Source organism: Cyprinus carpio, chromosome B2, assembly GCF_018340385.1.
Source record: "Cyprinus carpio isolate SPL01 chromosome B2, ASM1834038v1, whole genome shotgun sequence".
NCBI classification, from domain to species: domain Eukaryota; kingdom Metazoa; phylum Chordata; class Actinopteri; order Cypriniformes; family Cyprinidae; genus Cyprinus; species Cyprinus carpio.
In genome coordinates this window covers 16,575,396-16,591,447 of record NC_056598.1, presented here as the reverse complement: position 1 = coordinate 16,591,447, position 16,052 = coordinate 16,575,396, and the positions used below count along the sequence as shown (strand labels likewise).

Here is a 16,052-nt window from a genome sequence, read left to right as displayed (position 1 = left end):
CTGGCCTGGCAGAATTCCTGCTAAGTGCTGGTAAATATGTTTGGAAGAACTGCTAGCAGGGCAACACTTTTTTGAATGTGATGTTTATGCAATTTTTTTCTCCTCTTGGTTGGTTCATTGACACAGAGGTTATAGACTTTTCTTGCTTGGATCATTACAAATAACAGTATAAATAATACCAACAGTTGAAGGACAAATAAAGCCGTTCATGAGGCACTTTATATATCAAAGAGGGCATTATTTTAAAAACTTTTCTTTAAATGAAAGAAACTTGCAGAAGTATATAAAACAGATGTTAAAATGCAGTCGGAAAAAATTACAGTTGCACGTTTTTTCCTAAATAGTAAACAGAAGAGTTTAAAATATGCATGAGGTATAGGAAAGGCACATAGCCAGCCTTGTCAGTGTCTTTCCCTAGCCATAGACGATAACTTCATTTAAAGAAACAATTCACCCCAAAATGACAATTCTGTCATTTACGCCAAACTTGTTTGACTGACTTTAATCTGCAGGAAGAAGAAGAAGAAGAAAAAAATTTTTTGTGTTCATATATTCAAAGTCAATCACTTTCATTGTATAGACTATATAGACAAAAAACACTAAATTTTGTGTTAAGGTACAGTCACATTTAAATCAGTAGTGTCCAAACCAATAGTTTGTCCCCAATGACTTTCACTGTACAGACTACATAGACTAAATCTTTAACTTTAAAATATTTTATTTTGTGTTGACATTTACTGTTGTTCAGTGAAGTTTCAGCTGTTTTGTCCATATAATCTAGACAAAAAACACAAAATTTTGTGTTAAGGTAGTCACATTTAAGTCAATGTGATCCAAAACAACAGTTTGTCCCCATTGACTTTTATTGTATATACTGTATAGACAAAAAACAAACAAAAAAACACTCAAGACATTTTTAAAATGTCTTCTATTGTGTTAAGATGTGTTGACTTTTACGGTTGTTCAGTGAAGTTTTAAACTTTTTGTCCATATCAAAGCCAGTAGGTCCCAAAACAATATTTCATCCCCATTGATTTTCATTGTATATACCTAAAAACACTCTTTAGACATTTTTAAAATGTCGGTTGTGTTAAGGTGCGGTCATATTTAACCCTATTCAGCAAATTTCAGCTACAAACTGCTCACATGGTTTTACACATTGACCAGCAGAAAGCCATTTGGTTCATATATTGCTAAACTATTGCACAGAAGAAAGTAAGGCAAACGGGTTTGGAACAACATGACATTTTATCATTTTAGATTGAACTATTCCTTTATGTGCCATGCCTGAAATAAATAAACTGTGAGCATTTGGAAATGCTCTCAGTCCAGTCTGTCATTTAGCGCCTCAGTGTGTGCTTCATTTTCCGTCTTTTCTGTGTCCTTACACTCATGCTCTTTAAATATCCCAGCCAGTGTTTTGAAGCGAGGACCCCAGTCACAGAGATTTCTGTATTCCTCCTTGGGCTCAAGCACCCAGGACTCAATGGAACTGAGAGACGCGGCCACCGATCCCTCTCCCTCATATGCATACGTGACCAGAGAGTCATACGGAGGTGTTGAGTTCTCCAGAAGACAGTGATGGATGTAAGCTCGGATGTCCTCGCTGTCCTCATTGGGCATGCACACACTAGCCTGATTGGGCTCATCCTCTGATCTTATTTTTTGCAGCTGCGCTGTCTCTTTGATGCCTTTGGGATTGCGTAATGTTCCTATGTCAAAGGCCTGGGTGTCCTCTTCCCCACCCCCTTCATCGTCGTAGTGGATCACATTGTCCCGGATGTCCTCTTTAGAAGACATCAGAGTGTCCTTCTTCTTGTGTTTTCTCAGGCCCATATAGAGCACCACCATCACTGCAAAACACCAGAGGCGCATAACTTATTTTGTGGTGTAATACACATTGACATACATACATACAGTATAGGACCTTTAAGTGACAACAACTAGTGAAAAAAGGGGTGGTCACATGTTCCGGAGCCATTAGCCGAATTTTTTCTTTTTTTTTTCTTTTTTTTTTTTCTGACGTGGGTTTTCAAAATGGGACTAAAGAGAATGGCAGCCCGAGGGTAGCCATAATGCAGTTTTGACATGCTGTCTGTCACCATCGTAGTGCCTTGGTTGTGTGAGAGGAGGGGAGGTAGTCTTTCTGAGCTTTCATCTCCATCCTCAGAGGCAGACAGCGCTCGCTCGCCCCACTCCACTCAAAGAAAGACGCAAGAGAGAAAGAGACAGGGAGGCACAGGCGTTGCTGTGAAAATGAAAGATTAGAGCTAAAAATTTCTGAAGAAGCAGAGGGGAAAATTTGGCTGAATCAACCTGCAACCTGCATTATTACGGGAAGTTTTTCTCCTATTGTTATTTTCTAGTCTTTTAGAATATAATATTTATCACATTCGAATCATTATTTCTGCATCAGCTCCCCCAAGTGGTTGCCGTATAAAGGGATCACTCTTTTCTGTAACGCTGCCAAATGAAAATATGAAGTCAAAGCACACCACTTCACTGCACTGTCACTCTCTGCTACAGAAATCACTTACCTATAGTACTTATTGCAATACAGAGCTTTTATTGCAATTCTACCTTACAGGCATTCCTCAGTACTTTTGTCCCATTACAGCTCTTTTTTTTCACATATAGTTTTTAAATAATTATTATAAAGATGATTTCATTGTCTATGCTTTATGTGTACTTTATATTAAATGGGTGTTTCTGTAACTATGGGCACTTTGGCTTTATAAACTCTGAAAACATACATTTCAGACCCACTATTTTAATTAATTTGTCCAGCAGTGTGTTTATATAAGTAATTTTCTTCTGAAAGTCATGAACATTTTCTCTCAAATGATATGCTTTTTAATAGCATTCTGTAATGAGACTTACTCCTTCCCAAATACAATATATAAATTGTATTTTCATGTTTTGCACGATAGCTTAACTGAAAATGAAGTACAATTCAAATATTTTCTGTGAAAGGTTGAAATAATTTTTTTACACAATGATTGTAAAAATGGTTTATGATTTTTATTTATATTATCCTAGTTTTAAACATGTAATTCATGTTTGTATGATGGATTTTAATATTTTATGATTGAAAGTCTGGGCCTGGGACAAAAGTAACCAATAAAATCTAAACTAATGTTCAAGTTTGAAGTTAATAAAGAAATTAATACATTTGTTCAGCAAGAATGTATTAAATTGATCGAAAGTTTCCATTAAAACTAGTGTTGTCAAATGATTAATCGCATGCAAAATAAACATTTTTGTTTGCATTCTATATGTATGTGTACTGTGTATATTTATTATATATATATATATATATATATATATATATATATTATATATATATCTATATATATATATATATATATATATATATAATTCATAAAATATAAAAATATATAAATATAAAATATTTTTCTTAAATATATACATGCATGTGTTTGTATTTATATACACATAATAAATACACAGTATACACACATATACTGTATTATGTAAACAAAAACTTTTATTTTGCATGCGATTAATCATGATTAATCATTTAACAGTATTAATTAAAACATTTATTCTGTTAAGACTTATGAGATAGACTTCTATTTCAAATAATGTTCAAAAAATGTTGAGAATCAAATCAGCATATTAGCATGATTTCTGTCAGCTTATGTGACACTTAATATAGAGTAATGGCTGCTGAAAATTCAGATTTGCCATCAAGGCTAAATTACATTTTAAAATATATTCAAATAGAAAACTGTTATTTCAACATGTATTTTTGTCAAAATGTATAAGTTTTTACTGTATTTTGATCAAACAAATTCAGTCTGTTTGAGCATAGGACTCTTTCAAAAACTATTTTAAAGTTTTGAACAGTAATATAAATCCTGTATAAAGCCTTTTGTAAATTCATGTAAGTTCTTTATGAAATAATCTGTTAGTTTTAATAAAAATAAACCTCTGGGACATAAAACTCCCAGAAGTTAAACAAATACCCATATACTTCTATTATTGGGTTTGCACAATTGTTGGTACTGTTAGTATCCTGCTATCAGAGCCTTGGGCCAAATGACAAATAAAAAACAACTTGACTATGCAAACACAACCCTTGCTTTTTTCTTGTACCTTCTCTATTTATCACATTAAATGAATAAAGTGCATATTTCTTTGTCTTGTCAGTATTCTGTTGGACACAAATGTGTCTAACTCACCCAGCAGAATGACAATGCACAACAGAATGGCCATTAGAGCTCCAGTGCTGAGTCCCATGGGAAAGAAGACGGCTTCCGCATTGCAGGAAAACAGGGAGCCGTCTGTGTCGCAGGTACACACCCGCACTGACACCGTCCCAGTGCTGCTTCGGATCGGATACCCACCATCCTCCACAACGACCGGCACCAGGTACATGCTCTGCTCCAGTCTCCGGAACCCCACTCGCCTGGTCACCACTCCAGCTGTGTTGTCTGAAATCGATCCCATGAGACCATCATGAGACTGTCTATAATGCAGATTTAGTGTAGACCATAAATGATTTGAACTTGATGCATTTGCATCTGGAGATAATCAGTGATAATCACAGTCATGCTTTCAGGGATCATAACCTGCCATTCCAACATTTCTCCACGACAGAATATTATGAATTCACGAGCCACTTATGCAGTACAGGGACTGGCCTGATTCCAGAATTAAGAAGAAAAATGGATCACTTTGAAGTGGAAATAAGTACAGAAAAAAAGTGGTTCTGGTTAAGGGGATAACAAGCTAACATGAGGTACTCCTGGGAAAAGCATGATATACCTTTCTGAGAACAGCCTTTGACACAGCTGGAGTCCAAACAAATTAGGATGCACAACACTTCAGGCTGTTAAGGAGTGTTTTAATCTCAGTAGCTATGTTTCTTCCAACCATCATCTGCGGTGTTAAATACAGATTTAATATCAACCTTACTGAGGAATTGTATTGGTTAGATGATAGTGTGGCCTTGTAGATAAAGCTTTAGGCTAAAACATTCCCTGTGTGTTCTGCAAGTTTCTTTTTTAGTAAGGTACTTAACCCCAAGTCGTTCCTGGGGGATTGTCCCGGCACTAAGTGTACATTGTTAATGTCTCATTTGATACACCCATTTCAGGACTTGGAGCTTATTAAAATGAAATAATAGAAATGAATACTTTTATTTAGCCAGGATGCTTCAAATTGATCAAAACTAAAATAAAAATAAAAATCAATTTAAACATAATAGTAATAATAAATGTTTTTGAGCAGCAAATCGGAATGATTTCAGAAGGATCATGTGACTGGAGTAATGATGCTAAAAAATTAGCTTTGAAATCAAAGGAATAAATTACATTTTAAAATTTATTCAAATAGATACAAATATTTTAAAGGGGACCTTCCTAGTGAAAAAAAAAAATATACCAAAATGTATTTGAAATACATTTATTTCATCCCAAGTATAATATAATTATTAAGTATAATTTACGTAATTATGTACTTAATAAAAATACTCTGCAATTGCACTTTTGGTGTACTAATCTGGTATACTTAAAGTGTGCTAAATCAAAACAACAAATTTTGTGCTTAATGCACTTTAATTGTGCGGCAGTAGTGCTGAGGTCCAACTAAAGATATAGTGAAGTATATTTGATTGTCCTGAAGTGGAACTATAGCAAGTATCCTTCAGGGACACTTTAAATATCTTGCATTTAAAGACCTATATTATTCAAAAATCATACGGTCTTCATCAATAGTGACATTAAAACACATTTTAGGCTTAATATTAAGAAATATGCATTGTGCACTAGTAATACTCCAAAAAAGTTTAATAACAAATTATTTTGATCAGTAAGTCTTGAGCGATATGTCAGTTAATATGTTAATAGATTTGAACTTGATTAAAATGAAATAAATGTATTTTAAATATATTTATTTTTTTACTTAGGCTATTATGCAAATATCGCTTTTATAAGGTGTTTGACCACAGCTGTGGGGCCGCAGTGTGTGAGAACAACCAGCGTACAATGGTAAAAATCCACCCACTCATTTTTTATAATCACAATAAATTATAAACAGTCTCTTCAAATGAGCGGTTTCAGATTCTCCCTTTGTACATGTCACTGAAGGGAAAAAGTCCCGCTCATTTGTGACACTCTCTGCCCTATTAGCATAGACACAGGCCTGACTGAGAAGCAGCAGTCCCCCATTATGTTTTTCTTGCTGTAACGTTAGCTGCTGGAGATTTACAATTTCACCGCTATAGAGGCATTACAAGTGTTGTGTTTTGGGATGCACAAACGAACATAGGCATTTCCTCCTATCACAGACTACCTCCATCTGAGCTGTTGAAGACACTGTGGTTAAATTTCATTTTCAAAGGAAATATCCCGTGAAAAAATCAGTAAATTCCCATATATGTTTAGGGATTAATACCAACGCTTCTTGCGTGAACGTCAGCTCTAGACAAAGTAAGTATCGCACATTTGTTTTCCAAACTGCCTTTCTAAAAGAGTTTCTTGGCACTCTGTAAGGCTAATTTTGCTAAAGCTATGCCCCAGTTTTCACTGATGCTGCCTTCAAATAAAAAATTGCATATGAAAGCAAGATCAGAATCAGAATCAGAAATACTTTATTAATCCCCAGAGGGAAATTAGATTTGTTACCGTGGCTCAATGTGAAGTCGACCGCTTAAATTTGTTGAGCTCATTATCACACATGGGACATATAAAGTTTGTGATAGCATGCTTAGGCACAATGAGACCTGTTGTCATTATTTCTATTGCGCCGTGCTCCCCATCTGTGTAATTCACAAATGATCATTTATTATGCACAGTACAATCAAGTGACTGACTTTTAAACCGAGTACGTTTTCTGTAAAGATAACAGGCTTGTACTAACAGTGGAATGTTTATTTGCAAAGGGCAGCACCGGTATTGCCGGATCTTGAGCTCTTGAAGCTCTGCCCTCTTCTGAAAGGGGGGCCGGGTGCACCAGCTCATTTGCATTTAAAGAGACACATACAAAAACAGCGCATTTTGGCTCATACCCTAAAAATGTGAATATTAACAAGCTATAAGAAATTTATCTGTGGTATTTTGAGCTACAATTTGACATATGCATTCTGGGGACATCAGAGATTTAATTTACATCTTGTAAAAAGGGGCATAATACGTCCTCTATAAATAGTAAAAATATTTCAAAATTTTACTGTTTTTGCTGTACTCTGAATCAAATAAATGTAGGCTTGGTGATCAGAAGAGATTCTTTAAAAACATTAAAAATCTTACTGTTCTAAAACAGTGTGCCACCCATGTGGCATCCTGCTCCATGTAAAATAACACAACTTTTATTACGCTACTGATATTCTAAAATGAGGAAACAATTACTGAGTGCACATTTAATACCACCATAATTCAGTTCATACATAAAAAAGATTCAAATGTAAATTTTAAGCATTTAAGTCGGTATAGCCCATCCTCTTTGATTCAAGTGTCTAGCCAAGTGTTTCTTATGACCCAGAGGAAACTGAAAATACTTTTAAATCAAGCTTGAAAACACAGCAGGGCAGGCACCTGCTGGTCTGACGGTGAGGGCTTTGCTTGGCACTCATAGCACTGAGTCAATGTGCCGAGATGTGCTTGTCCTCGCCTGGAAGGTCGACTGACCCGGTCATGAGGGGTTTGTTACGCCTGGGCAACCGGGGGATTTCTCTTGACAAGGTAGGAACCATTAAAGCACACCTTGTGCCTGTTTGGCTGTGTAGCCCTGAGTGACCCTGTCTCTGTGAATCACAGCTGATGATATTCATGTGCTGAGAACACTGGGGATGGAGCTCGGGAGCAGGCAGCGAGGCTGTAGGCGTCTGTACAAATGGATCATGTGGTGATGTGCTGCTCTGGGATGAGACCACTATTCATGTCACAGCACTAGTCTGGGTATTTTAGAGTTTGTTCTCGTGGTAGATACTGTTATATATATAATATAAATTTTGTTTTTCTGAATAACATGGCCTAAAAATCTCTTTGAGCCAACTTTTAGTACAACAACACAGCAAAAGCTGATGAATATATATATTGCAGCTTTAAAGGAACATTCCAGGTGGTTTCATATATAAGTGTATTTACTGTAAACATATTTTTGAATATCAGACTGACATAGGTCTATCGACTTGAATATAAGCTTAAAAATAACCTCAATATATTTCTTCAAATAGATATAACATCACCCAAAAATGAAAATGAAAAAGATGATATTTTGAATGAATGGATAACAAATCAAAACAATAACATATAAAATCATTATATTAACTAAAAGATTTGAAACCCTCTTCAAATGAAAAAAGTCACAGGTTTGGAACAACTTTGTGTGAGTAAATGATGAATACATTTAAATCTACAGCAAAACTTTGTGGCAGCATTTAACTGTAATAAATAAATCAAATTAATAATAAATCAAATGTCTTATCAATGCTGTTGTGATGCTTAACATTTTTGTGGAAACCATGATACATTTTTAGGATTTTTAATGAACAGAAATTTCAAAAGATCAGCATTTATGTAAAATATGAATCTTTTATAATATTCTAAATGTCTTTACTGTCACTTTAATGCATCCTTGGCTGAATAATTTCTTTGAAAAAGACCCCAAACTTTTGAACAGTGTGTTTAGTAATATATATTTCATATACTTTTTTATTTGAACAGAAAGGATGTGCAATTGTACAATTCATCTGGGAGCTGATTGGTTTGGTTTATAGCTTAGAATTCTTTACAGAATACTATTTAAATATCCCTATTGAACAAACAAATGGGAAAAATACTTTTGGAAAAAAGACCACTTGACAATTTGGGTGAATTATACCTTTAAGTGATGAGTTATGTACTTATGTAGCATTCCAACTTACTTCCATAGTCCCTGATTGTGAAGTTTCTGTTCCTGGTCTGTGAAGGGGATATGAAGTAGAATCGGTGCTCGACAGCGGGCATGTCTCTGTCTGTGGCGCTGATGATCTGAATCACCTAGAGAACAGTCAGCTGAATAAATCACCACAGAAAGAGCTTGCATATTTCGTAAAAGCACTTATAGTGTTGAAAAGACAGCAATAGTCTGTTTGATTGACAGAGCTGACGTGCTTGACTCATCAAACCTCAAAGGGATCATTTGAGGTTGCTTACTGCCTTTATGACTCAACCACATGGGGCAGAACTTATGACAGGTGCGCTGCCAACTCCACAGACCTCTGATGACAAAGTCAAGCATTCTGAGAGATTGACAGGATTTTATGTGGCAGAGAAAAATATCTAGTACTCCATTCCTTTAGTATATTATGAATATACTTTCTTACTATCATTGTGTGCAAATAAATGTTATTCCCCAAGCACTAGAAAACCACCCAGATCTGCGAAATATTTTTTAAACATGTTTTAAACAGGTTCCACACTTTAACCAATCATAAACCAATCTGTCATTGGTTGGACATACAGATAGCCCCGCCCCTAACACAAGCTATTGGCCGAGCCATTGTTGTTGTGTCTTGCTGGTCAGTGTCTATGTTTTTCAAATACAGCTGTTTCTGCATATTTAATTGGGAAAAGTTTAAAACTTGAAAACATACCCAGGCATTTTTTTTTTTTTTTTACACATTTGTTAGTATTATTACTAACAAATGTTTTATTATATTATATTTTAAGTGTGTAATATTCACTTTTTTTTTTTACATTTGTAATCATATTTATCGTCGTCTTTTGTTTTTGCTGTTGTCAGACATTTAGTAAATACTAATACATTGATTATTAATACATTTAAATAATCCAGCTTTAAGATTTAAACATTTCAGTTGTCTTCAAGTGTTTGTGTTGATCGGTTGACTGTCTTTAGTGAATTCTGAAAATGCTTTGTTGTGTCATTTATACCGCACATTTCTACATATAAGCAAGGGAACTTCGCTCTCTGTTATGAAAGACTGAATAGGGAGACACTGATAAGCAGCGTTGTACTGGGAAAAGCTCTCTTTCAGCATGAAAGGAGAAGATCAAGGCACAGTTGTCTCACATTAATTCACTGCAGCACCAACAACAGGCCCAGAAACTCAAATTGAAGCACAGGTTATTCACACACATGCACACACACACTTACCTGTCCTACTTTTGCATTTTCACAAACAAATGTCTCATATACAAAAGCAAGTTCTGGAGGAAATTCATTGACATCCAGCACTTTGATTGTGACAGTAACTTTGCTGGACAGCAGGGGGTTGTCTGAAAGATCAAACAAAGTATTGTCCATGAATCAGATCAATGAAAACTGCAAAAAAGTCAGACACATTTCATATTTGAAAAAGGAAAGAAATAGGACAAATGAAGAATTCAGAAAGTCTTTGACGTGTTATACTGACGCCCAGTAACACTCTTGAGGATCTGATGATTTTGAAGTTGCTTTCATGTTACAATAAATCCTTATAATGCATCCATTGTACAGTAGCTACAAAAACAGAATGATCTTTGCTGGATCATTCATATCTGAAGAAAACTTTGTAGTTGTGGCTTTTCATTTGCAAATCAGCTTGATGCAAAATAATTTACTTATTTATTTGGTCTTTTGATAAATCTCTTATTTTAACTGGATTGGGCTTTTAGCCGGTATTAGTGAAGCAATGCTGTATTTTCATTCTTGTCCACTAGATGGAGATGTGGTCTTTAGAAATGTGGACTGGTATAACTGTTAATCCACATTTCAATCTACAGTTATATTATGCTTGGTTATCTAGGCTGTGCATCTGGATAAAACACAATTCACCATACTTACTAACTTTTGTTGCTACAACAGTGACGTTGTGTTCTGTATTTCTCTCTCTGTCCAGGGCTTCACTGACAGACAGAGTTCCTTCAACAGGGTCAATGTCAAAGCAGTTTTCAGAGTCCTTTCTCCACTCAACAGAATATCTACAAACCAATGTATCAAAGACAACAATGACAGACAGAAAAAAAAAAAAAAAAAAGATTAAACATGTTATGTTTAATTAAAGGAATTTCATTAGGCTCTTTGGTAAAGATTAGAATTAGAGCTCAAATATAAAATGCTGAATTTTTTTTATTTTTTATTTTCAGAGTTTCACGATTCTTTATTTGTGTATAAAGAATAAATCGTGAAACTCTGGAAAAAAAAATCAACATTTTATATTTGAGTTCTAATTCTAATCTTTACCAAAGAGACCAAATATATATATATATATATATATATATCAATATATATATATATATATATATATATATATATATATTATATATCAGCACACACACACACACACACTCACTGGCCATTTATTAGGTACACCTGTTCAATTGCATGGTAACACACATTGCTTATCAGCCAATCACATGGCAGCAACTCAATGCATTTAGGCATCTAGATGTGGTGAAGATGACTCGCTGTAGTTCAAACCGAGCATCAGAATGGGGAAGAAAGGGGATTTAAGTGACTTTGAATGTGCAATGGTTGTTGGTGCCAGGTGGGCTGGTCAGAGTATTTCAAAAACTGCTGATCTACTGGGATTTTCACGCACAACCATCTCTAGGGTTTACAGAGAATGGTCAAAAAAAGAGAAAATATCCAGTGAGTGGCAGTTGTGTGGACAAAAATGCCTTGTTGATGTCAGAGGTCAGAGGAGAAAAGATAGACTGGTTAGAGATGATAGAAAGGCAACAGTAACTCAAATAACCACTCGTTACAACCAAGGTATGCAGAATACCATCTCTGAACACACAACACGTCGAGCCCTGAAGCAGATGGGCTACAGCAGCAGAAGACCACACCAGGTGCCACTCCTGTCAGCTAAGAACAGGAAATGGAGGCAACAATTCGCAAAATCCCCCCCAGTTTTGGTGTCCAATGACTTCCAATGTATAGAAAAATACACTGAGACATATCAAAATATTTTCTTTTGTGTTTCACAGAAGAAAGAAAGGCATACAGGTTTAGAATGACATGAGAGTAAATTCATTTTGTGTGAACTATCTCTTTAGAGTTTCTTTTGTGGGACATTCAAGTGAAAGGTGAAAGGTAATAGTGGAGTCTTTGATTCTTCCTTTCTAGTGATTTAGATTGTTTGTAAATTTTTTTTTATTTAATTTTTTTTTAGAACAAATGACTCATGCAGACTCCTTCTCTGATTCATTTAATGGCCCTTCATGTAGGCTACGCTTGTAGATGGCCACCAGTGAGTGAGTCAGATTTGAGTCAAATTCATGACTGATCTAGCATAAAGGATTCAGTCTTTAAGTCTTGAATCTAGTTCAGCTCCATTCGGTCTTGTTCTACTTCTGACTGAATTTATAACTGGAAAAAAGCAGAACTATTATTATTTCTTTAATTCTCAGTTTAAAGGGTTAGTTCACCCAAAAATGAAAATTTGTCCATGTTTTACTCACCCTCGAAGCATCCTAGGTGTATGTGACTTCCTTTTTTCAGACGAATCCAATCAGAATTATATAAAAAAATTGTCCTTGCTTTTCCAAGCCTTTCTATGGGGGTAAGCGGGTGTTTGTTGTCAACAGTTCAGAAGACGTGAAATAAAGTGCACGCATCTGTAATAAAACATCCCTTACATGGCTCCGGGGGGTGAATGCTTCGAGGGTGAGTAAAACATGGACGAATTTTCATTTATGGGTGAACTAACCCTTTAATTGTGAATAAGGCTCCATTATTAGCCACCCTATAAGGCCATGGAGTGCAACAGCCAGCTTCCTTGAAGAATAACTTCCCATTATAACTACGAGGTTGTTAGTCGATGGTATATGCTTTTTCTGAAGTCATCAGCCCATATTATTTCACCTTCCCCCATTAAAGCGTTTGTCTTTTTGTCTGATTTTTCAAATACTGTCTTGCTTTAAATCAACGTTTAAATGTCGTGATTCAGCAATTTGCTGATTAGTTTGTTTCATGGCTTACAACTCTTTAATGAAGACTTCATTTGGGAGTAAATAAATAAATAAATAAATAAAACAAAAAGTAATAATAATAATTATATTAATAATAGAAAACATATTTCCAGAACCAAGGTCAGTGAAAAAGTAGATGGGCACTGTTGCATTTTATTGCTTGGCAGAAAAAAACAGTCACGTCCTCCTGCTACAAGGGAGAGGCTTCAGTGAATGAAAAAAAAAAAAAAAAAAAAAAAAATGATAATAATAATAAATCACTGCAGGGTAGTGGTTGAAACTGTGTTGTTTTCTTAAAAGATTTGTTTACAAACATCAATAGGCTGAAAGTCTTGTGTTAATAGATGATAGTGAAAACGAATTTTTGTTGGATTTTCATTGACATAACATACAGCTAATATAGGTTTAATTGGTATAATTTCCTTTACAAACATTCTGATTTAAGTTTTGACTGCCATCTACAGGATAAAGCCCTGAAATAAATGTAAATTAAAGTAAATAAATTTCCATCAATACATTTTACAAAGTCTAGCAAAATTACTCCATATCCACTGGAAAAATGCATGGTGTCAGAAGAGGAGACTTTGTCAAAAAAATACAATTAAAGCAAATTTCCATTGTGTGTGTGTGTGTGTGTTAATACTATATTAATTATTATATTTCTAAATTATTTTATTAAAAATAACTCTTATTATATATATTTGATTAAATACATAAAATCTGTAACTAGATGCTGTTGTCGAATAATATTTGTAAACTTTCTGCTTTCGTTCTGCATGTGTATGAGTAATCTTGTTCTATTTGAACTAGTCTGCTACTTTTCAGTCCACTGCTGTGACCTGCAGAGAACCCCGTTTCTGTAATATAAGCAGCCTAGTGGATCAGTAAAGAAAGAGGAAAGGCTGCTTTTTCCCTGTAGCACCAGACCTTAATCAGGGTTACATTCCTGCCGTCTTCTGTCTCAGGTGTCTCATACCTGCTTGCTCAAGGTTTTCTGCTATACAAGCAAAACCTCAGCCAGAGTCTCAACTGGATTCTTCTAGAAAGTGCTACTGAACACTGAACTTCACAAACTTCAGTTCTGCTGTCAGATCACCCCTCATTATATATTCCATCCTCTGGGTAAGTTTTGTAAGTTATACATTTTAAATAAAGAAAACCTGACTGGAGGTGGTCTGAATATATAAATCAGATCTAATGGGTGTTTGGAAATATAGTACAGTATACCCATGATTCATTCATATTATTTTTTGCAACACATATACATTAGTTACTGTATATCACGAAACATGCAAGTATATCAGCCACAATACAGTGCAACAGTGCCTAGCCACTTCATTTTCCCTATAGGAATAAAAAACAAACAAACAACAAGCTACAAGGTGAACCACAACATTACAAACTTTGATTTGAAGCAAAAAAAAAAAAAAAAAAAAAAAAAAGAAAAGTATTTGAAAACCACACAAAAAGGCAAAAGTACAAGAATACTTACTTAACAGTTAATGAGAGAAAGTACAGCTGAATCTAAAACATTCTTTAGGCATGATTTGCTTGTCTCACTTCTCTAATTGGTGATGAGAGTTTGGTTTCAAAACGCTGTAAATCCATTTTGATTAATTTGAGTAAAAATGTGTTTTCTTTACCACTTTTTTCTGTTTTAAACATTCACCTAGCATCTTTAGGTTGTAATGACATTTAAAATTCAAATCCAGATTTAGATTTTAAAAGATTTATTATAAAAACTGATTATTTTTTTCCCAAAAATGCAATAAATACATTGAATCAATATAAAAGTTATTTTTCATATTGAAACTGTTGAAAATACACAAAAAAGTACCCAGATAGGTAAATACAGTCGGGCCAGTTCCGGTTAGATTCTCACCTGCCGGTGACTTACCCCTCAGCCTGGATGCCTGTGGACTCACTGCCCGATTCCGGCCTGAGTGAATCGGGTCAGATGCGACGGCTTTAGAGAGCCGACACTGCCGCATTCAAGCCGGAATCGGACCGACACTAAAGTGCACAGCGCGCCGAACGTGGCCCAGGTTCATTTTAATATCTAATTTACTGTTCAACTAATCCTTCATTTAAAATTGATACGCAGCCAAAATTTTTATTTTCATTACCATACTATAATCATAATACATAAATAACACAACCTAACACATCTATAAACATATCATTATGATGAATGCAATTTTAAAGTCCATTTTAAAGAACTCACTTGATCAAGCTGGCATGAAGAACATTTATTTACAAAACTATATGCAATTACAGACAATTTATAATAAATAAATAAATAAATAAATAAAATACAACAACAGAGGTTGTTATACAGAAAGTGCATAGATATAAAACATCACATTTTTCAAAATTACCCTTGCATATCACTCTTAAAAATAAAGGTGCTTCACGATGCCATAGAAGAACCTTTTTGTCTAAATGGTTCCATAAAGAACCTCTTACTCCCGAAGAATCACAAAAGGTTCTTTGTGGTGAAAGAAGGTTCTTCAGATGATAAAAAGGTAAGAAAGAGGTTAAAGAACCTTTTGACTGAATGGTTCTTTGTGGAACCAAAAATGATTCTTGGCATCACTGTGAAGAACCTTTTAAGCACCTTTATTTTTAGCAGTGAAAGCTTGCTGTTGAACAGTAGGTCCCTTCAGTTAAGATTTCCCCCAGTTACTGCAGAAAATAACATGGTGAAATGGTCATGCTGACATTTACTTGAACTTACTGTACCAACTTTCTCATTGGCTCTAATGCTCCTAGCTAGTTGTTGTTTGCATAATATATGTGTGTGTGTTATGTGTATATTTATTATGTATATGTAAATACACACACACACACACACACACACACAGTATATATTTTGAAAATATTTACGTCTATATTTATATTCATATAATTTATAAATAAATAAATATTTAACATATAAACATTACATATTTTTTTCTACATATATATGTAGCATCTGGACCAATCAGACACACATATATGCAAAATAAATAAATAAATAAATAAATAAATAAATAAATAAATAAATAAATAAATACCATGCTCTGAGACAAAGAGTCGTAAACTTTCCCTCTAAAAGTTCATGACACCATTGCTGCTTTGAAATTCCAG

The 16,052-nt window shown here is 34.6% G+C and overlaps 1 protein-coding gene across 2 annotated transcripts in view; it reads right to left on the bottom strand.

Moving 5' to 3' along the window:
- Positions 1-269: 269 nt before the first annotated feature.
- cdh12a (cadherin 12, type 2a (N-cadherin 2)) overlaps positions 270-16,052 on the bottom strand; it is a 50,206-nt gene continuing 34,423 nt past the window's right edge. For both annotated transcript variants that reach the window (XM_042718348.1, XM_042718349.1), the window contains 5 exons: positions 10,792-10,928; positions 10,123-10,244; positions 8,891-9,005; positions 4,206-4,457; positions 270-1,853 (listed from right to left, as the gene is read on the bottom strand). In XM_042718348.1, coding sequence (XP_042574282.1) covers positions 1,324-1,853; positions 4,206-4,457; positions 8,891-9,005; positions 10,123-10,244; positions 10,792-10,928 — 1,156 coding nt within the window. In that variant the 3' untranslated portion in view covers positions 270-1,323. The remainder of the gene's footprint in view (positions 1,854-4,205; positions 4,458-8,890; positions 9,006-10,122; positions 10,245-10,791; positions 10,929-16,052) is intronic.